General features: G+C 56.5%; 1 protein-coding gene across 1 annotated transcript; it reads left to right on the top strand.

Moving 5' to 3' along the window:
* Positions 1 to 6352: 6352 nt before the first annotated feature.
* Positions 6353 to 25795, top strand: HSPA12B (heat shock protein family A (Hsp70) member 12B). Its single transcript, XM_008141037.3, has 13 exons — positions 6353 to 6462; positions 11804 to 11863; positions 14313 to 14410; positions 15434 to 15558; positions 18071 to 18257; positions 18609 to 18713; positions 18990 to 19106; positions 20955 to 21129; positions 21970 to 22056; positions 22498 to 22602; positions 22708 to 22966; positions 24439 to 24542; positions 25134 to 25795. Exons 2-13 carry the CDS (start codon positions 11821 to 11823, stop codon positions 25793 to 25795), a joined length of 2067 nt encoding a protein of 688 aa, XP_008139259.2. The 5' UTR covers positions 6353 to 6462; positions 11804 to 11820.
* Positions 25796 to 26795: the final 1000 nt, after the last annotated feature.

Below are 26795 nucleotides of genomic sequence, written 5' to 3'. Positions count from 1 at the left end.
AGAGTGCGTTTCTTTCGCAAGTAAAAGTCTAGAAGCACACAGCCCTAGGCTGGCATGGGGACTCGACTCCATGCCAGTCTCCTTGCTGGTCACTGTGACACTATCATGAGGGCGTGTCCCTCAACCTTATGGTCCAACGTGGTAGTTAGAATTACAGTCCTCCCATCCACATTCCGGGCAGCAAGAGGCAGAAAAGCAGAATGCGGCACGAGAAACAACGGGCAACCAGCAGCAGTGTTTAAAGGCTGGAAGACACCACATAACATATCTCATTAGCCAGAACTTAGTCACACATCCAAGCCCAGCAGCAAGAAAAGCTAGGAAATCTATTCTCTATGCTGGGTGGCCATGTGCGTGGCTAAACAGAGACGATTCTATTATTAAGAAAAAGAGAATCGACATGGGGGATGAGGCAGACAGCATAATCTCCTCCAACTTGCCATGACTGAAGTGGAATTATCATCTTCCTCCAACATTTCCTTTCCCCTCCAGGTCTCTGTCCCCCCACACCCTAGCAGAGGGTAACTCTGTGGGGCAGGGGCTGGCAAGGGGAGGTGTCACCGGAGCTAAGTGAAGGGGTGAGCAGAGAGAAAATTGTGCAATGAAGCTGAACTCCCAGGGTTCAGGAATAGAGGCCAAAGACCCCAACAAGAAGGTACCCAAGTCAGGTTGGGGTTTCCTGAGCAAAGGGCCAAGGGTGCCTGCTGAGGTAGGAGACACAGATAGCACCAGGCACAAGCACACCCAGCCCCTCATCCGGCGAGTTGCTGATGCTGTCCATTCCATTCTGCCTCCTGGTCACGCCACCACCCATGCCTTTGTCTGCACCCTTCCTTCTGCTGGCCTGCCCTTCCTCTTCCCCACATGAGTAACTCTCTCAGTCATCCTTCAGGGCTCAGATCAGGACCACCTCCTCCAAGAAAGCGCCCCCATGCCCCCGCTGGGAACTCTAATAACATCACACTGGGGAAGGGGCTGCCCGTGGGGCAGTGTCCATGCAGAGTTCTTAGATAGGGGGCCGATTCTGGTGCTTTGGGTGTCATACAGGGCAGGGTATTAGGGAGGTGGAACCCCAGGGCCCTCTTTGTATGAAGGAGGAGGTGCCAGCTGCCCTTGCAAGAGTAGAGATAGGGCACCACCAAGGCTGAGCCTTGAACTCCTGGCCACGGGCAGGGCCTCCCACATTCCCATCCCCAATGAGGGACATTATGCAGACAGAGGCTGTGAGCCAGAGAGAGGAAGTCCACCAGGGTGGGGGCAGGTGGAGTAGTTCCGGGAAGGAAGCCCACACCTCAGGAATCTGATAGAGGAATACTCTAGAGGCCTCTGTCCCAGGAGCCCCACCTCCTGCCCCCAGCCATCCAGGGGATCTGCCTCTGGGTGCCCAGGTACTCCCTCCCCTCACCAGCCTCCTGCAACATGTGGCCCAGGCAAGAGCACAGACTCTGGGACAGCCCGTGGGTCTGTGCTCTGTTCTGCCTAAGTCTCAGCTTTCTCCTCTGTAGAATGAGGGTGGAGAGTCCTCCTCCTGCTCCCCACAGGGCGTTGTGGCAGCAGAAGTGGCAGAGTAAGGTACCCAACTAGGTACCAGCACACCATGAGGCACAGTCAACAGGTTCTACTGCTGTAAAAAGCCTCTGCCCATGCCCAGCTGGTGTAGCTCAGTGCTTGAGCATTGACCTATGAACCAGGAGGCCGCAGTTTGATTCCTGGTCAGGGCAGTTAATGGGTTCGGTCCCCAGGAGGGGGCGTGCAGGAGGCAGCCCATTAATGATTCTTTCTCATCATTGATGTTTCTGTCTCTCTCTCCCTTCCTCTCTCTGAAATCAATAATATACTATATACTGTATATACCAGAGGCCTGGTGCATGAAATTCGTGAACTAGGGGGGTGGGGTCCCTCAGCCTGGCCTGTGCCCTCTCGCAATCCAGGACCCCTTGCTCCTTACCACTAGGCTTGCTGCTCCTTAGCACTGCCGCAGAGGCGGGAGAGGCTCCCGCCACCACCACTGCGCTCGCCAGCTGTAAGCCCGACTTTTGGCTGAGCGGCACTCCCCTTGTGGGAGCGCATTGACCACCAGGGAGCAGCTCCTGCATTGAGCATCTGCCCCCGGTGGTCAGTGCACATCATCGCAACCGGTCATTCTGGTCATTCCGCCCTAATAGTCACTTAGGCTTTTATTATCTACACTAATAAAAGAGTAACAAGCTAATTGACCGTACCTTCGTGACACCCACCAGCCAATCAGGAGTGAGTATGCAAATAACCCAACAAAAATGGCGGGTTAATTTGTATACACAGGTGCTGAGCTGCCAGGGGCAGGGTGGGATGCTTGCGTCCTCGACATGGCGACGACGCAGGTGTTCCGCACCACCCCAGCCGCTCTGGGCCTCTCGGTAGTGTGGGAAGGTCGAAAGGCAGCTCCAGCCAGAGCGAAGGCAGTGCCAGCAGCCAGGGGAAGGAAGGCCCATTCTTGCACGAATCTTCGTGCATCGGGCCTCTAGTATAGATATATTTTTTTTTAAACCTCTGCCCACCCTACCCGTCTTTCTGAGGTAGGCTGTGCGGGCATCTAACCTCCCCCTGATGCTCATGCACTTGAGTTCATGTGTGTATGCATGTGCCCCAAGCTCTGAGGCTTGGGCAGGGTGGAGAGAAGACTAAGAAGTTTTCTCCACAGCCCCTCAGCACACATAGGCTTAGGTGGGGGGATGACGTCTCCTAAAGACAAACGTCACCTCTGCCCTAAAGCTGCCAGGCCAGGCAGCGGGCCCCAGGAAAGGAGCGCCTTACTCCTGCCTCCCAAACCCAAAGAGTCTTCCTAAAGGCCCCACCTGGTGGTGACCATGGTGGGGGGCTCTCCGAGAAGACACAGCACCCACAATAGGACCCAAAGGGCCAGTTTCTCCCTGGGTGTCCAAACAGAGAAGGATGTTTCCTCCAAGCAGGTCACGACTGGCCCAGGTGGAGCAACGGAGCAGAACCACAGGGGCAGGTGTGCTGGAGGGGCAGGAGATGGGGCTGGAGGTTAGGGCTGGGAAGGGCAGCTTGAGAGGTCAGTCAAGGGCAGCCCACACCTGGGATCTTCTGTTTTAGCTAATGGGGAACTATGGAGAGTATGGGAGTGGTGAAGCAATGGGACCAGATTTGCACCTTTTTAAAAATATATATTGTTTTATTGGTTTCAGAGAGGAAGGGAGAGGGAGATTGAGATAGAAACATCATTGATGAGAGAGAATCATTGATTGGCTGCCTCCTGCACGCCCCCCACTGGGGAGCGAGCCCTGACCTCCTGGTTCATAGGTCGACGCTCAACCACAGAGTTATGCCGGCCAGGCCAGATTTGCACCTTTGAAAGTCTCCTCCAGTTGCATGATAGGGATGGACTGGAGGAGCAGGGCTGGCAGCACTGGCATCCACGGGAGAAGATCCTGAGCAAAGGCCAGAGGAGGGAGCCTGGCCTGAGAGAGAGACGGCTCCTGGAGGACACTCTCAGAGGCTGATCTTCCCCTCGCTGCCGCCATGGGGAGAAGCAGGAAGCCGCTGAGGTCAGTGGATGGGCCCACAATGGCGCCCAAGGGAAGAGGAGGGAGGTGCAAGAGCACAGAGAGGACAGTGAAGGGCAGGGGATCTGCAGGACACTTGTCCACGCCCACCTGGGCCCAAACCTTCTGATGGCAATTGACTGGAACCTCCTCTAACTTGGAGCAGGATTCATGGGGATTATTGGCTGTCCTCTGTCAGACTGGAAGCTGTCCAAGGGTGTGGGCCTGAGACTCCCAGGTCAGGCTGAGCTAAGGGGGCCTGACATGGAGGAGGGGGAGGGCAGAAGGCTGCCAAGCAGGAGGGCGCCCAGAGATCCCCACCCATGAGTTTTCATTCCTGCTCAGAGCCTGCTGCCAGCCCCTCAGAGATGAGCCAATCTGTGGAGCTAAAGATGGGGATGGAGGGAAACTGGGAGGAAAAAGGAAAAACAAGAGGCAGGTTGCATTTGAGGGGCCAGACCTTGCGCCTCTTCCCCACACACTCACAGACAGCCCCACTTCAATCCTCCCAGGCTTTGTTCAACCTCTGAACTGAGAGGAAGGCCTGCCAGCACACACTTGTTACACACTCACAGACAGACAAATAGAAACACTCACACACAGCCCTAGCTGGTTTGGGTCAGTGGATAGAGCGTCGGCCTGTGGACTGAAGGGTCCCAGGTCGATTCTAGTCAAGGGCACATGCCTAGGTTGCAGGCTGGAGCCCCAGTAGGGGGTGTGCAGGAAGCAACTGATCTATGATTCTCTCTCTCCATTGATGTTTCTCTCTCTCTCCCCCTCTGCCTTCCTCTCTGAAATCAATAAAAATATATTTTAAAAATAAAAATATTAAAATACACACACCACAAGAGACACACTCAAACACAAACATAAATATACACACAGTCACAGATACAAGCAAACATACCCACACACATACACATACCCACACACATACACATACCCACACACATACACATACCCACACACATACACATGCCCACACGCATACCCACACGCATACACATACCCACACACATACACATACCGCCACACCAACAAACACACACTCAGAGCAGCCAGTGGAGGTTGCCAGGTAGTGACATCCAAAATTGTCTAGTGCAGCCCTAGCCAGTTTGGCTCAGTGGATGGAGCATCGGCCTGCGAACTGAAAGGTCCCAGGTTCCATTCCGCTCAAGGGCACATGCCCAGGTTGTGGACTTGATCCCCCATGGGGGACTTGCAGGAGGCAGCCAATCCATGATTCTCTCTCATCATGGATGTTTCTCTCTCTCCCTCTTCCTTCCTCTCTGAAATAAATAAAAATGTATTTTTAAAAAATTGTCTCGTGCAGCACACACCCTCCCCGCAACCTCCTTGCAGGTGGCTCTGGGGCAGTGGCCCTGCCAATGACAACAAGCCTAGGAGAGGTGACAATTTAGCTGGGGAGCCTTTTAGCTGGGCAGAGAGGAGGAGGGAGGAAAAATGGCCCCTGCAAAGGTTTGGAGTGGGAGGCAACTGTGATGCTCAGAGAACTGTGGGAGCCTTGTCTTGGGAGAGGGTTGGGAGAGCAGACAGAGACCAGGTACCTTAGTGCAGAGAGCTGGGCTGAGCCACCCTGAGCCTCTGAGGCACGTTTGGTGGAGGGAAGGGGCCTGCTCAGGCCCTGCCTGAACAAGGAGGTCCTGGGGCCCTGCCAGTGGCTCAGATGGTTGCAGGGTCATTCTTGGTCAGGGCACTTACCTAGGTTGCGGGTCCAATCCCCTATGGGAGGTGATGGATTGATGTTTCTCTCTCTCTCTCAAATCAAATAACAAATACTCGCCCAGCCTGAGTAGCTCAGTGGTGGAACATCAACCTATAAACCAGGAGGTCACGGTTCGATTCCTGGTTAGGGCACATGCTCCATCCCCAGTGCAGGAGGCAACTGGTCAATGATTCTCTCTCATTGTTGATGTTTCTATATCTCTCTCCCTCTCCCTTCCTCTCTGAAATCAATAAACATATATTTTTTAAAAAAAGGAGGTCCTGGGGGGCACAGTCAGCTGCCTTACAGGGGCTTAGAAAAGGGGGGTCTCCACCCTGCAGACCCCCTTTTGGAGGCCACATCCCAGCATCCCCAAGAGGACCTGGCTTAGGTCAGGACGAAGTCTGTACCACCCCACAGGAAAGAAGCGGGTGCTCCTGGCCGAGGGAAGATGAGTTCTGGGGGAGCCCCTGCCAGCAGTGGGGACCCAGCCGGTGAGCACCCTTCTCTCTAGGCCTCAGACTTCAGCCAGGACAGAGCCAGGCCCACTCCCAAGGGCTGCCTTCACCCTCAGTTGGCCTCCTGTCACTCTCACCCTTGGAGACCAAGCTAGGGATGGCAGGGTGGGTGGTCTGGGACAGGGACTGGGGGGTCTGGGACAGGGCACTGTGAGGGGCCTGGGGCGGGCTCTCCCTCCCCAGCATACAGCTCGCCCCGCGGGCTGAGCCCGAGGTGGGCCTGTTGGGGCAGGCAGGGGCCCCTCCGCAGCCGAGCCGCAGGAGGCCGACAAGGGGTATGGAATTCCTCTCCCCTCCCTCCCCCGCCCCTCCTCACCCTGCCCCCCCACCCCACCCCCCGGGCTGCTGGGGAGCCGGCCGCCAGGCGCTGGAGAGGCTCAGGGAGGGGCCCTGGACGCCGGGCCAGGCTGGGCCCCTCGGCGGAGGCCCCGCGCAGGCAGGCCCCGCCCCGGCCTCGCACATCTGGGCTGAGAGCGCGGGGCCCACCCGGCGGCGCAGCCGCGCGGCCATCCGGCCTGGGGGAGGGGGCGGCGGGCGGGGTGGGCGGCGCGGGGCGCGGGCGGGCGGCGAAGGGACGGGCACGTCGAGGGCTGCGGACGCCGCGCAGGGCGCTGCCACGGGCTGTGGGGCCGCGGTCGAGGCGGCGGGCAGACCGCGCTGTCGGAGGGCCGAGGTGAGTCCCGGGGCGGGGGGCTCGCCGGGAGGAGAAAGGCGCAGAGGGCAGCGCTCCACCCCGGGCTGCCCCGTCCGGGGCTGTCGGCCGAGACCCCGCCACAGACTTCCTGCGCCCGGGACGCGGGGCTGGGGACAGATCGCGAGGCCCTCTCTCCAGCGGGACTGTGGCTGTGGGCGCCCCTCCAGGCGATGGGACCCCCCACGCTCCGCAGAGTGAGGGGCCGGACAGACTCCTTGCTGTGGGATGGGGGTGGGGGTGGTGAGGCTGGGGGGCTGCTCGAGGGGCCAGTTTGTGGAGGGCAGGGTGCCCAGACCTGAGGTAGATACCTGGTGTGCGTGCGTGTGTGTGTGTGTGTGTGTGTGTGTGTGTGTGTGTGTTTGGGGGGCGTCTTGGAAGGGAGGGGCGGTAGCCCCGGGACCTGTGGTCCCAGAAGTTCTAGACTGGCTGGGTGGCCGGGGAGCCAGAGTTCCAGCCTGCGGACTGGCCTCCTGCGCAGGGAACTCTGGTTTTCCTCCGTGAGGCCGGCTTCCGGGTCCAGGTGGGGGGGGTCTGGGCTCCCTGCAGGCCGGTGGAGCCTGTCGGTGAAGCAGGCTTGTGTGGGGGAGAGCCTGGGGGGGAGGGAGCGCTAAAATATGGACCCCCTGTGAGAGCAAAGGCAGCCAGTTGCCCCAGAAGGTAAAGGCGGTGATGGGGGGGACCGGTGGGCAGAGGATGGGAGGGGCTTCAGGGCCCAGGCTCTGTGGGACAGAGGTTGTTTGTGAACTGGCTGCTCCCATGATGAGGACCTACTGGGTGGGGCAGGATGCATGGAAAGACGGGAGGGGCCATTTCTGTCACCCCTGCCCCAGCGCAGAAGGAGGCAGCCTCCCACTGGTCCCTCTGGCTTGAGAGAAATGCCTGTGGCCTCTCTGCCTGCCGGGAGTCCAGTCCTGTGCCATTAAAGGGCTGGCAGGTGCTGAGAGAGAGCAGTGGGTGGGAGAAGCCGGAAATACGTGGGAGAGAGAGGGGACCTGCACAGATCTGGGTGGGCTCTTTGTCCTCATGGGCAGAGGACAGGTACATGTGGAGCCCTGAAATCCGGCAACATCACGTGCCCCCAGCACTCTGGGAGGCATAGGTACTCAGCCTTGACACCTTCACCCCAGGAATAGATCCTTGGAGAATTCTCTCCATCAGGCAAGAAGTCCTAGGCTTTGTGATTTGGGGAGACACTCTAGGTTGGGAGTCTCCAGTTTCAAGTCCCTACTCAGCCACACCCTGTCCTTGTCCCCAACGACTGATTGATCGTGTCAATTGGGTAGAAGTCAGTGCCAGAAGTCATGGTGAAGCTGAAGATTAGAGGTCGATATGAGGTCAAGGGCTAGGGGTCGTCAGTCCATGGGCAAGGATGGGTCAGTCCATGGGCAGGGTTAAGGATCTGTGTCTGTGGGTAGGGTAGGGGTCAGGTTGGGGCCAGAGTTTAGCCTGTGCTTGTAGTCAGGAAATGAAGTTACTTTCTGTGTAAATCAAACTGCCGCACCCAATGATTCTTAAACCCAAGCAGCAGTAGTCTGAAATTAACAGGCCCCTGGGACAGCGTCTTCCTCACCCCACTTCCAGCCAGGGACTCTGCCCAGACACTCAGCTTTGGGAGCTGAGGTTGTCCTGAGCCCCATGTTCATCATTCTCCTTAAATCTTTCTCAGTGTGTGTGCATGATGGGGGGGAGGGGGGACATGTCCTGAAGACAGATAGTGCTGCCACCCCCTCCACCTCCACCTCTCAAGGAATCAGCAGGATCCTCCTTTTTTTAAAAAATATTTTTTATTGATTTCAGAGAGGAAGGTAGAGGGAGAGAGAGAGAGAAACATCAACGATGAGAAAGAATCATTGATCAGCTGCCTCCTGCATGCCCCACACTGGGGGATCGAGCCCACAATCCAGGCATGTGCCCTGACTGAGAATCGAACCGGGACCTCCTGGTTCATAGGTCAACGCTCAACCACTGAGCACTGCCAGCTGGCTGAATCCTCCTTCTTTAACACAAATTGATTCCGGTCTTCCCTCCCTCCCTAAAGAATGAAGAATGACTACAATAAACTCTCAGTAAGACCAAAATCTTCTAAGAAGAGAAATTCAGAATCTATTCTGAAGGGAAAGAATACTACTCACATCTGTCCAACTCCCTGCCTTTTGTCAACCACCTATTTTTTAAAAGACATATTTTTATTGATTTCAGAGAGGAAGGGAGAGGGAGAGAGAGAGAGAAACATCAATGAGAATCATTGATTGGCTGCCTCCTGCACGTTCCCCACTGGGGATCAAACCGCCCTTGACTGGAATTGAAAACGGGACCCTTCAGTCCCCAGGCTGACGCTCTATCCACTGATCCAAACCGGACAGAGCTCAACCACCACCTTTTTTTACCTGAACTTGATCGTCACAAGCCCCCTATGTGACCCATTTTGCAGTAAAGGCACCAGGGCACAGAGAGGCAACCAGGATACACTCCACCCAGGTGCCATAATAGGTCCTTGCCAGCCCTGAGACCCCAGTGTAAGGCACTCAGTGAATCACACACTCAGAAATGAGAGGTAACTGGACCAGCTTCAGACAGCTGGGGAGATTATAGGCACTCAATTTGGACGTGGAAACCAGCTTAGAGTGACGACCCCTGACTCTTTTTTCCTGGTGGTTCTAGATTATTTCTCCTCCAGATACAATAGCCTTGGTCCAGAAAATCCATTCATTCATTCAACGAAGTGTTTCTCCGGCACTTAGCTCAGAACCTGGCACAAAGAAATGCTCAATAGGTTTTTGCTGAAGAATTGAAACGATGTACAAATAGGGCTGCCAGCTTCTCCTTTGTGGCCTAGATCCAATGTGTGCTGGTAAATGTTTTACAGTCAACACTGCAAACGGGAGAAAACCCTGATTTGTAGTGTTTGCCAATTTCTGTGGTGTAAATGCTCCCACCATGGCCGATTTCAAGCTGCCAATGTGATGTCAATGAGTGTGGAATTGGGAAGAGATGTAGAGAATCTGCTTTTGCCAGCTGGTGGGGATCAGCTCCAGCATGCCACTCCATCACCCTGAACTGAGCTCCTGTCCCTGGCTCTCAAAGCCTGTACCCACCCTGTCTATTTGCTTTCCTTTTCTCGGCATCACCCAGCTGCTCTGTGAACACCCGTGACCCGCCCCTGTCTTTCCCCCTGATTCTGATTCCTGGACATCCAACTTTGCACCTCCAATGAGAGCAGGATTGAGTGTATCTGGAAATCTCCATGGTGCTGGCCATGTGGGAGTATCCTGGACATGTCTGCATGTCTATGCATGACGGGGCTGAGTTGTGTGAACTGTGCATTAGCAAGGATGCATGTGTATATGTGGGCGGGGGGACGGGGTAAGACAGTGCCCACCTGTGTCTGTTGGTGTTCTATTAGCAAAACTTCCTGGCTACAGAGAGGGAGTGGGCTTTGGGCAGCTCCCCTTAAGCTTTATGCTCCTCCGGATACTGCGAATACATGAGCTCCTGATCTCAGCCATCTTCCTGGAAGTGCGAGCTCCATTCGCCTACCCTCTGCTCTCCCCTCACCTAGGCTTACCTGACTCCCACCGCTTCTCGTCCTTCCACCAAAATGCAGCCCTGGGCCATTCAAACAGGTGTTTCCAGTCTAACAACTGAGATGCCATGAAACCACAGCAGGCACCTAGGTCTCCTGGGCCAGCCCACCTTCCTGGAGTCAGCCTTTATGCGAAGGGTCCTTTCCCCTCCCTTCCCCCACTCTGCTTTCTGCCAGTGACCCCCAGACCCCCATCTCCACCTCAGCTTCTCCCTGACCTCTAGATCACATATCCTCTGGCTCCTTGGTCTGCTCCCTCAGCAGTTCCTGAACTCCACCCAGAACACTGCCCCTTGCGCCCTGCGAGCCTGTGTCTGTGGGTAGGGTAAGGGTCAGGGGAGCTTGCCCTTCTCCGCTGTTCTCCATCTGACCACCCCTCTGCCAATTTGAGTCAGATACTGTCATCCTTGACAACTTCTTCTTAATCCCCATATCTGATCCTGCCATCCTCCATCAGCCCTGTTGGTTTTAACCTCTAACTTAATTGTATCCACTTCTGTCTCAAGATACACGGCCAGGAGCATCATCAGTCGCCTGGAGCCCTGATTGTGCTTCTGCTTCCATACTGTCCCGCTGCAGTCCACACCCCCACACAGCCAGAGGAACTTTTAAAAACGTAAATCCGGTCATGCCCCCACCTCCACTCTGCCGCTTCAAAACTTTCAAGATTGCCCCACCGGTGTAGCTCAGTGGTTGAGCATCAACCTATGAACCAGGAGGTCACGGCTGAGCCCCGGTTGGGGCATATGCCCAGGTTGTGAGCTCAGTCCCCAGTGTGGGACCTGCAGGAGGCTGCCGATCGATGATTCTCTCTCATCATTGATGTCTCTATCTCTCTCTCCCTCTCCTTTCCTCTCTGAAATCAATAAAAACATTAAAAAAAAAAAAAAAAACACTTTCAAGCCAAAACCGGTTTGGCTCAATGGATAGAGCGTCGGCCTGTGGACTGAAGGGTCCCAGGTTCGATTCCGGTCAAGGGCATGTGCCTTGGTTGCGGGCACATCTCCAGTAGAGGGTGTGCAGGAGGCAGCTGGTCGATGTTTCTCTCTCATCGATGTTTCTAGCTCTCTATCCCTCTCCCTTCCTCTCTGTAAAAAAATCAGTAAAATATATATTTTTAAAAACTTTCAAGATTTGCTGTTGCCCTTCATGTAAAACCAGATCTAAAATAGGGTCCACGAGGGCCTGCCTGCAGGGCCGGGCCAGGCCAGCCCCTCTCTCCAGCCTTACCATGCTCTCCTCTCTGCCGCGCTCGTAACCAGCTGTGACCTTGGCTGCATCATTTGTAATCTCAAATCCACTTGGGTGTTTATCTGATTATAATCAGTTCCCCCAGGTTGTGGGCCCCTGGGGCAGAGACAGTGTCTCTCCGGCTCTGTCTCTGATGTCCCCCAGCACCTGGCACAGAGTGAGCACCAAAAACATTTATTTTCATCCTGATTCCAACAAAGCAACTGTTAAAAAAGACCTTTTTGAGAAAGGCTGGGAACTGTGGACCGAGCATTAGATGAGATTAAGGAATTAATTTTGTTACACATGATGATGGTGCTGTGGCAATGTTTTTAACAGTCTATCTGTTGGAGAAACATATTGAAGAATTTATAGGTGAAACAACATGATGTCTGGTATTTGCTTCAAAAGACTCCAGCCAAAAATAAATAAATAAAACAAGTAAGCACTCAATGAGGGAACAAAGGGACAAATAAATGTCATTTGCGTGTCTGTTCCTGTTCACAGCCTCAGGGCCTGCAGAGATGCTGGCTGTCCCGGAGCTGGGCCTGCAGGGGCTGTACATCGGTAAGAATCCCTCACCTTTGCCCCCACCCACCCTCCACTTGCCCTTGTCTGGATAGGGGTACCTCTCCCAGAAGTTCCTGAGAGAGTATGTGTGTGCAGCTAGGGTTTGTGCACACTTCACTCCTGTGTGCACACAGGACATATCTGTTCATGGGACCCTGTGCGTGTGTGTGTGTGTGTGTGTGTGTGTGTGTGTGTGTGTGTGTATCTGTTTGCTGTGGGCAGATGTCTGTGCACAGGGCCTTGTATGAGACTGTGTATATCTGCAAGTAGGTCTATGTGCACAGAATTCTCTGTGTGTGTGTGTGTGTGTGTGTGTGTGTGTGTGTGCAGGGGCGGGAGGCCAGGAGGCAGGAGGGACACTCCTCAGGAAGTCCACTCACAAAGACCTGGTGGGCTGGGCCTTCCTTCCTGCCTCCCTTCCCAGGCTCAGGCCACACAGCGCCTTGGCCCTTCAAGCTGGAGCTGGTGGCAGGGCCTAAGCCATGCTGGCCGCCTGAGGAAAGGGAGCCCTGAGGCTGTGGTCAAAACGTCCCTGCCTCTCCAGCACCCCAAGACAGACCCCAGCCCTGTCCAGGCACTTTCTAGAGTCCCCCTCACTTCCTGCCCCTCACATATGTTCCCAGGGTACCCAAGGCCGGAAGGGCTGGGAGCTGCCAGGGCAGCCGCTGCGGGAGCACAGGCCCTGGGCCCTGGCTCAGCCTGAAGCCAAACAGTTTGCTTTGTCCATGGCTCTTTATGCCAGACTCCATCATGCCCTCATCCCTAGGCCGGAATCTCAGGGCAGCCCCAGTCCCCCTCACAGGAGCCCTAGCAAAGCCCAGAGTGTGGTGACAGGCCACCAGCCCACGCCTGGGGGATGTCCAGCAGACAGACCCCTGAGCTGCCTGAGCCTCCAAGCCAGGCTTTGGGCTGCCTTCTGGGGCTGTGTTGCTTCCTTCCACTGAAGGTTCAGCTCAGTCCTGGGCCTGGGAGAGAGGCTCAATGGGGCCCCATGCCCCCCAATGCTGGCTCCATGTGTATGTGTTGTTGGGGGGGGGGGTCGGGGGGATGACTTGGGATTCACTTCCTGTTTTTATGGACACCCCTCAGCTCAGGGCTGGGCTGGGGCGGTGCTGCCCTGCCTTGATCCTCACAGGCAGCCAGCTGGGCCTGTCTTTGGCCCTTGGGGGGAGTACTAGGGGTACCGGTGTATAATGCGGATTTTTTCAATAGATGGAGTTACACATATGTTGATATATATGCGATTTGATATGTATGCTATTTTGTTGTATTGCTTCTTCAGATTACCACTTGTTCCGATCGATGGCACACACACTTTCTGAGCAGCACTTCAAAATGTACGAAGAAGTGGAAAATCGGGTCTCTGAATGGTTTGCCTCAACACAGGAAAAGTTCTATTGGGACGGTATCCACAAATTACCTGAAAGATGGGGAAATGTGTAGCTAGCGATGGACATTACTTTGAATAAAGCACTTTTGATGTTTCTCTTGAAATTATCGTGTTTTCTTTGATTACAAAATCCACAATATTAACTGGTTAATAGTCAATCTGAATTTTTAACCGGTTAACAGCTAATCCGCATTATTAACCAGTTAATATGGATTTTGTAATCGAAGGAAACACAATAATTTCAAGAGAAATGCTTTATTTATTTAAAAGTGCTTTATTCAAAGAAATGCTTTATTTATTTAAAAGTGCTTTATTCAAAGTAATATCCATTGCTAGCTACACATTTCCCCATTTTTCAGGTAATTTGTGGATACCGTCCCAATAGAACTTTTCTTGTTTTGAGGCAAACCATTTAGAGACCCAATTTTCCACTTCTTTGTACGTTTTGAAGTGCTGCTCAAAAAGTGTGTGTGCCATCGACCAAAACAAGTGGTAATCTGAAGGAGCAAGGTCTGGTGAATACGGCGGGTGGGTTAATACTTCCCAGGCAAGATCTTTTAACGGGTCTTTACTAGGAGAAGGGGATTGCTCTCTCAGGTTCTGAGAACCATGTGGCTGAACTCTAGGGGGAGGGGAGCTTCCCCACCTTTCATGGTTTCTCCACCTTCCACCCCACCCCAGGCAGGAGCTCACCCACCCCATCTCTCCTGCTCTTCTGTATCTGTACTCAGTCTAACCCACCACACACTGCTTCTCTGTCTCTCCCCTCCCCCACTGTGTCTGAGGGGTGCTGGGGGAGATGAGGAGTCCCCAGGTGAGGCATGGGTCATCCTCCAGGGATGGTCACCTCTAACCGATAATAAGCCCTCAGCCTGCTCCTGCCTCAGGTGTCTCTGCTCAGTCTCGTCCTTCCTCCCCTCCCACCCACCCCCCTTCTTCAGCAGGGCACCCTTGCCTTGGCCCAGCAAGGACCGATGGGAGAACCTCCCAGGCCTGGGGCGCAGCTGCCAGCCCCCTACCCTGATTGTGCCACAATGACTCCCCCTCTCTTCGCAGGCTCCAGCCCAGAGCGGTCCCCCATTCCCAGCCCACCCGGCTCCCCAAGGACCCAGGAAAGCTGTGGCATTGCCCCCCTCACACCCTCGCAGTCTCCAGTAAGCCTGGCGTGGGGATCTGTGTGGTGGGTGGCCCGAGTGGTGTGGAGGCGGCTACGGGGGGGGGGGGGGGCGGTGCTCCAGAAAACAGGACCTGGCAGGGCCGGGGCAGGGCTGGGGGTACCACCGTGCCTCCTGCCTCAGCACACCCCAGTCATGCTCTCTGCAGAAGGGTTAACCTTATGCGACCTTGCACTTAAGGGGTAACGATTCTGTTGAGGTGAGCCCCGGTATTAACACCCAAATACCCACTCCAGGATGACATCCAGGGGCTGTTGCCGCTCACCTGCCTGGGGCGGGCGTATTTCTGAGCATATGGTTTTTTCAGGGTCTGCACTGGCCCTCCCAGAGTTACCCCACCCCCCTCCTGTCTAGTATAGCCCCACCTGAGGGAGGGGGGAGACGCTGCTAAAAAATACATGGTTTGGAAATTACTACTTTGAACTATCCAGGACATAACCCTCCCCCAAGCTCGCTGGGTCATGTCACCCCAGACAGCCTCACCCAAATTATCGAGCCTGGGGGCCCCTTTGTACTCAGGGAGCCAGGCCTAGGAGAAGGCAGGGGCCACTCTGGGCACGTGCACGGGGCCTCTCTCCTCTGCCACCAAATCGACCGTCTGGTTGTGTCACTGTGGCTGCAAAGGGCAACAGGGTCAAATACACACAGGTCCGCGTGCTGTGAAGCTGCCAGGAGTGGCGTAATTGCTCCCAGCTGGACCCGGGCTGTGACATGGTGTGAGATGGGGGTGGGCTAAGGCTGTGCAGACAGAAGGTGGGCAGAGAACCAGAAGCCAGGAAAGCAGGAGCTTGAGCTAAAAGCTGCGCGGGGCTACCTGAGAGGCAGTTGGCATCTCCCGAGACCAGCCTGGAGCCTGGGATGGGAGAGGAGCCCAGGCAGGCAGGCAGGTGGGAGGAGGTGAACCAGGGATGGGCTGGACCTCAGCCAGGAAAGGGCGGGGCTCCCATGTACACCCAGCCTGGCCCTGGGGCTGCTCCCTAACTCTAGGTCTTGCACTTGCAGAAGCCCGAGGCCCGAGCCCCCCAGCAGGCCTCCTTCTCTGTGGTGGTGGCCATCGACTTCGGTACCACTTCCAGTGGCTATGCCTTCAGCTTTGCCAGTGACCCTGAGGCCATCCACATGATGAGGTGAGGGCCACTGGGCTGTGAGACTGGGTGGGGGAAGAGGGGTTGGGCCTGGTCCCAGAAGTCCTGTCACTGAGGAGACATGGGGTACCCTCAGAGCTCCTGCCACCCCAAGTCTGGGCTCCCCTCTGGGGTGAAAGTTTGGAGGATGGCCCTTGGCCTGTGCCCCCAGCCTCCATTGGAGCAGTTCCTTGCCCTCTGCAGGAAACGTTGGGCTCTGTTTTTAATTTTAAAACATTTTATTGAGGTATAACAAACATACAGGAAAGTACACAAATATCTGGGCTTGCTTACAAACACATGCACACACATATATGTATGAATATATGTGTGTGTATGTGTGTTTTAAATAAAAGTGGGATATCATACAATTTGTCTTCTTTATTTTTATTTTTTATTGATTTTAGAGAGAGAGGAAGGTAGAGGGAGAGAGAAACATCAATATGAAAGCATAACATTTATCGACTGCCTCCTGCACGCCCCCTACTGGGATTGAACCTGAAACCTGGGCATGTGCCTTGACCAGAATTGAACTGGCAACCTTTCGGTGCATGGGACGATGCCCAACCAACTGAGCTCACTGGCCAGGCCTCATTTGCCTATTTTAAACTTTCAACACTCTTTTGTACACATTTCATGTCAATACATAAAGCTACCACTTTCCTTTTAACAGTTGCGTAGTATTCCATAGTATGGATGTTTCAAAATGTATCCATTCTTCTACTGATAGTTTTTTTTATGTGTGTGTGTGTGTGTTTTGGGTGTGTTGTTTGTTTTTGGGGGGGGGGTTCTCTAATTTTTCACTATTACAAAAAATGCTGCAAGGAATCTCCTTCCTTGAAAACTTGTGCTGGGATTTTATGGAGTAGATTCCTAGAAACAGATTCCTATGTCCAACATCTCAAATGAAAAACAAGGACATGAAGGATCAGAGGGCTAACCGAGTTGACACGAGTCACACAGTTGTTATGAAAGAGATGGTCAAAAAATCCATCCTGATGTCGAGTTTATTTGAACAAAACATTTCTTTAAACACTCCCTCCAGACCTGCAGACCCTGATCCTTAGAGTGTATCTTAGTGGGGCTGCAGCCAATAGGTAGAGCTATAGAAGACCCCAAAGCTCCCAACCCAGACTGGAATGGGGGATCAGGAGCATCCCCAGGGCCCCGGAGGCTGGATGGAAGGGTGGATGGAGAGACCGATAGTAAGGTCACTGCCCCACAGATACAGGGACTTGATCTTCATGAGCCTGGACTATCGTTCCCCTTTCTCTGCTCCCCCATATCCACATGAAGCCACAAAGGCTCTGAGCATTTACAGCCCCCTAGGGTCAGCACAGAGCAGCTGAGGCCATGCTGCGCCCCATGCTGGAGCCAAGGACACATGAAGGGACACTGCCTCTGTCCTGTGGAGGTGACAGTCACAGGAAGTCACTGGGGGACATCCTGGCCTCCTCCCAAGCCTTCCCCACCCCTACCAGCCACCAAGTCCCATCATTTCTGTCTCCTTAATATCTCTGGAGTACGATCCACTTCTCTCCACGGCCACCACCCTCTCTCACCTGGATGGTTTTTATTCTCCGTCCTCCCTCCCCTCCAGGCTGTTGCTACATGGACACCTGTGACCTTTCTAAAGGCAACTGTGATCATGCCTCTTCACTCCCCAACCTAACCCCCAGCAAGAGAGAATTCCGACACGGCATTTGATGTTCTTCTTTAGCTGACCTTAACACTCCTGTCTTTTCTCCTGCTGCATTTTGAGCTCACCTACAGCTAGTTCTCCTGTTCTTTCACATCTCTAAGCGTTTGCACATACTGTTCTTCTACCTGGATTCCCAGTACCTTCCCCAAAGGGCCACAGTGGCAAGCGTGGCCTAGAGGAGTCAGGAAATCAGGGAAGATTTCCAGGTCAGAGAGCTGGGCAGGGAGTTCTGGGTGGAGGTCTGCATGTGCCTGTGAATAGGGAGGTTTGGAATGTCATTCAGGTTTGGGGGGACCTGGCAGAGGTGCCGTCAGCTGGGGTATTGCTGGGGTCAGATAGGAATGTCGTGAATGCCTTAAAGGAGCTTGGCTGTGGAGGACGGCCTTGAGCGAGGCGAACTAGCTGGCTGGGAGAAGGCCTCTGTTGGAATGCTGGAGAGACACGTCAGGAAGCCAGACCCAGGCAGATGGATGGATGATGGCTTGCTGCTTCATGTTAAGGGTGCAGAGAGGCGAGGTCAAATGACGAAGGGAACCCAGAATGCCAGTGCATCCCGTAGCCCCATGTATAGGGAGGATCCAAGAGCATCATTCATGGAGATTTAACTGGATTCCGAGCCCCGTCTTTATTTTCACAAGAACCCTAAGAGGCAGGTACTGTTATTATTCCCATTTTACAGTAGGGAAGACTGAGACTAGGGGAGGCTAAGTGGCCTGCCAAGGTCACACAGCTCACCCCAAAGCCATTATGCAACCCTCCCCGCCCCCCAAGTGAGGGTTGCCGCTGACCCCACTGACAGCCCTGTCTCTACAGGAAATGGGAGGGCGGGGACCCAGGCGTGGCGCACCAGAAGACCCCCACCTGCCTCCTGCTGACCCCGGAGGGGGCCTTTCACAGCTTTGGCTACACTGCCCGTGATTACTACCACGATCTAGACCCTGAGGAGGCTCGGGACTGGCTCTACTTCGAGAAGTTCAAGATGAAGATCCACAGCGCCACTGTGAGTCACATTCCGGCTCAGGACCAGTTCCAGCCAGGGAAGCGGCGGGGTCAGGAGGGGAAGGGCCGGGCCCAATGGAGGGTGGGCAAAGAGGAGGGCGGGGTGTGGTGGCTAAGAGGACGGAGCTTGAAAGTAAAGAAGGGATGAAGGCGTGGCTGAGGGTGAGGATAGGGTTAGAGGAGAGGCAGGGCTAAAGAGGGGCTGGGGACAGAACTAAAGGGAGATTATAGAGCGAGCGGGACGATGCCCCAGAGGATAAGCACCAGGAAACGGGGTGATTTTAAGAGAGAGGCCGTCAGGAAATGGGGCAGAACTATGGCCTTCTGCAGAGTGGCCCTGTGTCCCTGCCAGGATCTCACCTTGAAGACCCAGCTGGAGGCGGTCAATGGAAAGAAAATGCCTGCCCTGGAGGTGTTCGCCCACGCCCTGCGCTTCTTCAAGGAGCATGCTCTCCAGGTGCGCTGCGGCCCCATCCCCAGGCCCACCCTTTCCCCTTAGCCCATCCCTTGCCACTGTCGGAGGTCAGAGGTCATCTTCTCCACTCCCCTGCCTTCTTGTCTGGTAGAGCCTGCATGGGCCATAGAGGTGTTGGTGGAGGGGTTAGTGTGAGGGATTTTCCCAACTCTGCTGGAAAGCTCTTCCTGAGGCTTGATTAGTTCTTCCAGCTCCCACAGAGGGCTGAAGACACCCCACTCAAGCCAGCCGCTCCTCTCACTGCCCCTCCTGCTCCAGGAGCTGCGGGAGCAGTGCCCATCGCTGCCAGAGAAGGACACGGTGCGCTGGGTGCTGACGGTGCCCGCCATCTGGAAACAGCCCGCCAAGCAGTTCATGCGGGAGGCTGCCTACCTGGTGAGGACATGCCGGCAGAGCAGTGGATGTCGCTTGGGAGGGCCATCCCATACATCCCATACATCCCCTCATTCACCCCACCACCCTGGGACCAGAGATTCATTGTGGGAAGGCCTCCAGCCGTTACTTGCTGGGCATTTTGGCCATTTGTTGCCACTGGGGGAGGGAGGTGGCAGCAGGAACAGAGGACTGAGGGACAAGAGGCACTGCCCAGGCCAGCTTAGCCAGTGTCTTAAGTCCAGTTTCCTAAAAGCAGAGCCCAGGATGGGAACTGTGCATTGTTCTATTGAAGGACACTCAGGAGAAAGGGGGTGGGGGGAGCAGGACAGGAGAAAGAGCTGAGATGTGGTCTCAACTGGAGTGTGACCTCAGCCTGACCCCATGGAGAGCTCTGGAGGGAGAACTGCACCCCCGTGTTGGCCACAGTGAGGCAAGGGGGCCAGTTTTTTGTTACTGGTTCCTGGGGAAAGGGGGATCCTCTCCAAGTGAGGTGGTTCCCATTCGGCTGAGGGCAGCTCCAGAGAAGGGGGCAGCTGTGAGCCAATAGCAGCCACACTCCCAGTTGCGGGGCAGGGCACTAAGAACATCCACTTCATTCAGCATCAGTATTTTCAGGAATCCACCACCACCACAGCCCCAACCACTGTAAGTTCCTGAGCACAGGAAACTGAAGGGAGGTGGTCTGGGCCAGTGTTCGCTGGTTTTCCTACCGTAAGAGATACTCAACGGTCTGGGGAAAGGATGGGTGGAGCTCAGGCACCCGCTCTCTAGTAGAGATGGGGGGAGAAAATGGAACAGCCTTCCAGAGCAAGGCTCATTTCTCGGTCCTGACCCTGGGGCTTTGGAGGACACCCTAGGACCTACAAAAGGGGTCTCGGGGCTGCCTGTAGACCCCTTGGAGGATACCAGGGCCCCCAGTGGGTCAGGCATGCACCCGGGTGCCTATGCTTGTCACTGGAAGAAGCTAACCCTAAGCCTAGTGGGCATCCCCCTGCAAAGACCAGAATGAAAGCAAGGCTGTGCCCAGCTAGAACAAACACGCCCTCCCCCCCCCCCAGCCATAGTGCCCCTCCTCCTGCCAGTTTACCCACTCTGCTTCCTCCCACACCGTTCCCTGGCTGCCAGCTCAGGAAGGGCTGGCCCTGGCAGGAAGTCTGGATACCTACCCCGCCCCACCCCCCACCCTGTCAGAATCCAGGGAATCCCACAAAATCATAAAAGACCTTCCACAGGGATTCCCCCATCCTGATGCAGGAAGTAACAGCTCCCAAATGGTTTTCTCCCCCCAACTGGCCTGTCTTGGTGCCTGGGATTTCACTAGGCGTTTCCTTCCTCCTACATGAGATTCCCCAGGAGCAAAGTTCTCCTGGGAGTGGGGAGGCCTGTGGCCACTGTGCCACCAGCTGGTGAAGGAGGAGGGCTCAGTGGGCCAAAGGGGGTCCCCACCATCTCATTTGATTGATGGTCTGCCCATTACTCACCGCACCCCCCCACCCCCCCCACACACACACTATGCTAGAGTCCCCACTAACACCCTCGGCCAGTGCCCAGCTGGCCAGCCAGCCCTGCTCCTGTGAAGGGGACCTTGCTGCAGCCCAGGCCACACTGGGCAGCTCAGAGGGCCAGATCCCAAGGTGCCCTGGGTTTTCACTCTGTCTAGGGTCTCTTCACAGGGCAACTGTGGGGCAGCTCCAGATTTGTGCAGCATGGAGGGGCCTGAAGGGCTAGCATGGGTGGGGGGTGATGGGGAGGAGATGGGAGCCCCACAGGCCCTGGGTGCCTGCCCTGGGGCCATCTTAGGTGTGACAGCCCATGGTGCTCCTGGCCCTGCCCACAACCTATCTCCAGGCGGGCCTGGTGTCCAGAGAGACTGCAGAGCAACTGCTCATCGCCCTGGAGCCTGAGGCGGCCTCGGTCTACTGCCGCAAGCTGCGCCTGCACCAGCTCCTCGACCTGAGCTGCCGGGCCCCAGGCAGCGGGCGCCTGGGCGAGCGCCGCTCCATCGACTCCAGCTTCCGGCAAGGTGAGCCATCTCCAGGGCCACTGAGACCAGAGCTCAGCTTTGTCTGGCATGAAGGAGAGCCCCCCCCCCCCCCCCCCGCCCCCCACACCCCCTACTCTGGAGAAGCCCACGAGAGGGCAGAAATATCCCACCTGGAGTTCAATTGGAATGAGGAGGCACAGCCGTGACCCGGGGGAGCCCAATCCCAGGCCTGAGGTTTCCCCTTGCCCTAGGGGAGTACCGTCTGAGGAGGGAGGACTCAGCCTCGCCCTGAGTTTGGGGTCTGAGGAGATAGCCTAGCCTGGGGAGGGGTGCTTGGGTACTGACAGAGGAGGAAGTCAGCCCGCTCTGAGCCAAGGGGAGGTCTTCAGGCGCTTTCCCCTAAACAACCCCTGGATCCTCCCCTCCCCTCATGGCACATCAGCTGCTCCCCTCCACCCTCCACATCAGCCCCCAGCTCCCGCTGCAGGACCAGGCACTGAGACAGCTAGTCAGCCTTGTTTATTGTGACAGGGCGAGGTACAAGCCCTGAGCTCCCTGGGTCCCCCGAGACCTGCCCTGCACACACACGCTGCTCCTTCAGACCCTCCCAACCCTGATTTCCCACAGCCTGAGCCCTGGTCCTGCAGCCAAATACTTCCCCTCAGCTGTCGGTGACAGAGCAGGAGATTATCCCGTCAGGTTCCTCCAGACCCTTGGGGGGTCAGCACCCCCTCTGCCATTCACGAGTGGAGCAGGAGTTTCAGGAGCGCTGGCTGCTCCAGGTGCTGATGGAGGGCGTTGGCGGGAGGACGAGGATTGAGTGTGGGAGCTGAGACACCTCCTTCTAACCTCACTGTCCGGCTCCCCCTCCACCCCCAGCCCGCGAGCAGCTGCGAAGGTCCCGCCACAGCCGCACGTTCCTGGTGGAGTCGGGGGTCGGAGAGCTGTGGGCAGAGTTGCAAGCAGGTGGGGAGACCGGGAGATGGCGGGATATGTCTTGGGCCCTCCAGGCCCCTATACACTGATGGCTGGAAGGGAACATTCGGGAAGTTGGCTCCAGCTCCTAAAAACCCCTCCCGCCAACATCCGCTGTATCTAACCTGGCAGTCCCTTCACAGTCACCTGCACCCTCACCCCACTCACAACCGTGCCCCTAACTCATGCTCCTTGCAGAGTTGCAGAGCCCTGGACCATCCCCCCTCCCCCGCACCCCACACATACACATACCTCGTGCCCCTACCCGGTGGCCTTAGGTTTAAGAACCTGAAGCCTCTCACACCTCCACATCACCACCCCTGCAAGCAGGACTCAGGACCTGCTTGGAGCAGGGCTGGAGGCTGGTTGGGAGGAGGCGCAGGGCTGAGGGTGCAAGGCAGGCCACGAGAGTGTGCTCACGCTCCGCTGCAGGAGACCGCTACGTGGTGGCAGACTGCGGAGGCGGCACGGTGGACCTGACCGTGCACCAGCTGGAGCAGCCCCATGGCACCCTCAAGGAGCTCTACAAGGCGTCGGGTGAGTAGCCAGGCCCTTGATACCCAGTAGCCCTTGATACCCAGCCGCCAATGCCCTCTGGCCGCCATGTCTGCACCGGTGCCTTCATCCCCTGCCCCACCCCAGGTGGCCCCTATGGCGCGGTGGGCGTAGACCTAGCCTTCGAGCAGCTGCTGGGTCGTATCTTCGGCGTGGACTTCATTGCCACCTTCAAAAGGCAACGGCCAGCAGCCTGGGTAGATCTGACCATCGCCTTCGAAGCCCGCAAACGCACGGCAGGCCCTCACCGTGCGGGGGCGCTCAACATCTCACTGCCCTTCTCCTTCATCGACTTCTACCGCAAGCAGCGAGGCCACAACGTGGAGACGGCCCTGCGCAGGAGCAGGTGGTCCTGGGGGCCATGGGCTCAGGCGGGGTGTGCGGCTGGGGAAGGGCCCTGTAAGGGAGGGTGGAGGCCGCAGCGGGCAGTGGGAGTCAGCCTAAAGCACAGCTCGCACCGCTCTAGCCAGCCCTGCAGCAGGGGGCGGCGCATGGGTAGCCCAGCTAGACTAAGCGGCCCCAAGTGGAGCAAGGGAATCCTGGGCCTCGGGAAAAGGGCCAACGTCTATCTTCTCTCCCCTCTTTCCCCCTCCACACACACACACACACACACCAACGTCTATCTTCTCTCCCCTCTTTCCCCTACACACACACACACACACACACACACACACACCAACGTCTATCTTCTCTCCCCTCTTCCCCCTACACACACACACACACACACACACACACACCGTCTATCTTCTCTCCCCTCTTCCCCCTACACACACACACACACACACACACACACACCAACGTCTATCTTCTCTCCCCTCTTCCCCCTCCAGACACACACACACACACACACACACCAACGTCTATCTTCTCTCCCCTCTTTCCCCCTACACACACACACACACACACACACACACACCAACATCTATCTTCTCTCCCCTCTTTCCCCCTCCAGACACACACACACACACACACACACACACACACACCAACGTCTATCTTCTCTCCCCTCTTTCCCCCTCCAGACACACACACACACACACACACACACACACACACCCCGTCTATCTTCTCTCCCCTCTTTCCCCCTCCAGACACACACACACACACACACACACACCAACGTCTATCTTCTCTCCCCTCTTTCCCCCTCCAGACACACACACACACACACACACACACCAACGTCTATCTTCTCTCCCCTCTTTCCCCTCCACACACACACACACACACACACACACACACCAACGTCTATCTTCTCTCCCCTCTTTCCCCCTCCACACACACACACACACACACACACACACACACACCAACGTCTATCTTCTCTCCCCTCTTTCCCCCTCCAGACACACACACACACACACACAACAACGTCTATCTTCTCTCCCCTCTTCCCCCTCCAGACACACACACACACACACACACACACACACGTCTATCTTCTCTCCCCTCTTTCCCCCTCCACACACACACACACACACACACACACACCAACATCTATCTTCTCTCCCCTCTATCCCCCTCCACACACACACACACACACACACACACACACACACACACGACTATCTTCTCTCCCCTCTTTCCCCTACACACACACACACACACACACACACACACACACACCCCGTGCTAGGAGGCTAGGGAGGCTCCTCTCCCGGAACTTCAGGCCTGGAACAAGCAGGCCCGGCTGAAGCCCCGGAGAGCGTGGGGATTGGGATAACACCTAAGGTGCAGTCAGTGCCCAGGCACATAGGCTCGGGCCAACAGGGGTACCCAGGACCCTGACATAGGGACCTGTACCCCCTTCACCCGCAGCGTGAACTTCGTGAAGTGGTCCTCACAGGGGATGCTCAGGATGTCTTGTGAGGCCATGAACGAGCTCTTCCAGCCCACAGTCAGAGGGATCATCCAACACATAGGTGAGCGCCGGAGCTTGGGTCCTCCATTACCCCCACGTACACACCCAGATGCGGGAATAACTGCCTCCGTTAGTGCCTGGAAACCCCCACACACCCGTACGCTGGAATGAGACCCAGAATCGTCTGGAACCCTGGAGGAGTCAGTGCGTTGGGAAATAAGAGCTAGGAGGGATTGTGTGTAGTCTTGCCAAGTTAAATAACCTCTGGTGCCTCAGTTTTCTAATTTATAAAATGGGGTGATAGTATCGGGTTCCCAAAACTGTTATCACAGGGATTTAAAGGAGCCGAAGTATCTAAAGAGCTCAATGTCATGTGCGCAGTAGGCATTTATCAGGTGCATATCCTTCCCTCAGGGCCTCCATGTGGGGGGAGGGGTGTATTGTTGGGGAGGCAGAGCCCTCAGTGAAAGCGCTCAATGTTTTTCTTCATCAAAATAGGGCAACGGTTTATAGTTGAAATGGCTAGTTTCTAATTGCCAGGCAGGTGGAGAGGAGGTGCCAGTGGCCGCGCAGTGGCAGCCTCAGCAGCTCAAACTGTCCCTCTCCCCTTCCCTCCTCCTCCTTCCCCCCACACCTCCACCCCATCCCGCAGAGGCGCTGCTGGCGCGGCCGGAGGTGCAGGGGGTGAAGCTGCTGTTCCTGGTGGGCGGCTTCGCCGAGTCAGCGGTGCTGCAGCACGCGGTGCAGGCGGCGCTGGGCCCCCGCGGCCTGCGCGTGGTGGTCCCGCACGACGTGGGCCTCACCATCCTCAAGGGCGCCGTGCTGTTCGGGCAGGCGCCCGGGGTGGTGCGGGTGCGCCGCTCGCCGCTCACCTACGGCGTGGGCGTGCTCAACCGCTTCGTGGACGGGCGCCACCCGCCGGACAAGCTGCTGGTCCGCGACGGCCGCCGCTGGTGCACCGACGTTTTCGAGCGCTTCGTGGCCGCCGAGCAGTCGGTGGCGCTGGGCGAGGAGGTGCGTCGCAGCTACTGCCCGGCGCGCCCCGGCCAGCGGCGCGTGCTCATCAACCTGTACTGCTGCGCCGCCGAGGACGCGCGCTTCATCACCGACCCGGGCGTGCGCAAGTGCGGCGCGCTCAACCTCGAGCTCGAGCCCGCGCCCGCTGAAGGCGGCCCGGACGCCGCCGGTGCGCCCCCCGGACGCCGCGAGATCCGTGCCGCCATGCAGTTTGGCGACACCGAAATTAAGGTCACCGCCGTCGACGTCAGCACCAATCGCTCGGTGCGAGCCTCCATTGACTTTCTTTCCAATTGAAGGCGCGGGGGTGGGGGTGGGGGGGATGTGGTGCCAGCCAGGTTCTGTCCGGCCCCGCCCACTTCGGTCCGGGGCGCGAGGGACCTGGCAGGGGCGCGCAAACATCCTAGTTCTGGTGTCAGCGCTCCTTACCCCGCCCTCCTGCCCGGGGACATGAGGTCGCAGGAGGGTGGGTGGGGAAACATCCAGAGCCTCTGGCTTTGGGATTAGGCCCAGACTGACTGTAAGGCTGAAGGGCTCTGCCAAGGACTGGGGTCAAGGAGGCTTGATCGGCACGCCCATAGGGAACACGTGACTCCGAAGGCAGAATGCTCCAGATGACTGGATCCAGGCCAGAACTGGGGGTGGGGGGTGGATGCAGTTGGGAGGGAGAGGCCAGGCAAGGCCCATAGCGGAGGGGCAGCAGGAGGAAGGGGGTTGGCTGGGACTGGGCAGTGCACTGATTGGTGGGCTCAGCCCACACAGGGAGCGGGCAGAGCAGCCCGGTACCACAGGAAAGTGACTGGAAGCTGACACAAGAGGGACAGGGGTGGCAGGGCCTTCCTGGGGTGGTGCTGACCACCCCAGTATGACTGTTAATTGTAGAAAGGGCAGTAGCAGGCTAATGAGAAGTGTACAGGGTGAAGGCACTTATGAGGGAATGTGGGTAGCATGCTGGGGGCGGGCTTTCCTTCGGGACAGATGAAGGCCCCAAGGGCAACCTGTGAATGACCCACTTGAACCCTATCCCAGCCACAAAACGGGGGAGGGACATTAGGAGGACAAAGGGGACACCAAGGACTGTCTCAGCTCTGCCAGACAACTCAATGTGCCATTAATGCCCGCCCAGGACATGGAGCAGCCCTACCTGCCCAAGGTGACAATAAAGCATTTATGCTGGTACCTCACAAGAGGGAACCCCAGTTATGTAGTAGCGGGGGCCTGAGTTCCAGAAAAAAGGGAGAAAGCTTTCAGCTGTGCATGGGGCTAGGAATGATCAGAAAGAGGATGCTGGTGTCTC

The sequence above is a fragment of the Eptesicus fuscus genome, chromosome 12 (assembly GCF_027574615.1).
Source record: "Eptesicus fuscus isolate TK198812 chromosome 12, DD_ASM_mEF_20220401, whole genome shotgun sequence".
Classification (NCBI taxonomy): Eukaryota; Metazoa; Chordata; class Mammalia; order Chiroptera; family Vespertilionidae; genus Eptesicus; species Eptesicus fuscus.
The sequence above is the reverse complement of the archived record's forward strand: the minus strand, read 5'-3'. Positions and strand labels throughout refer to the sequence as shown.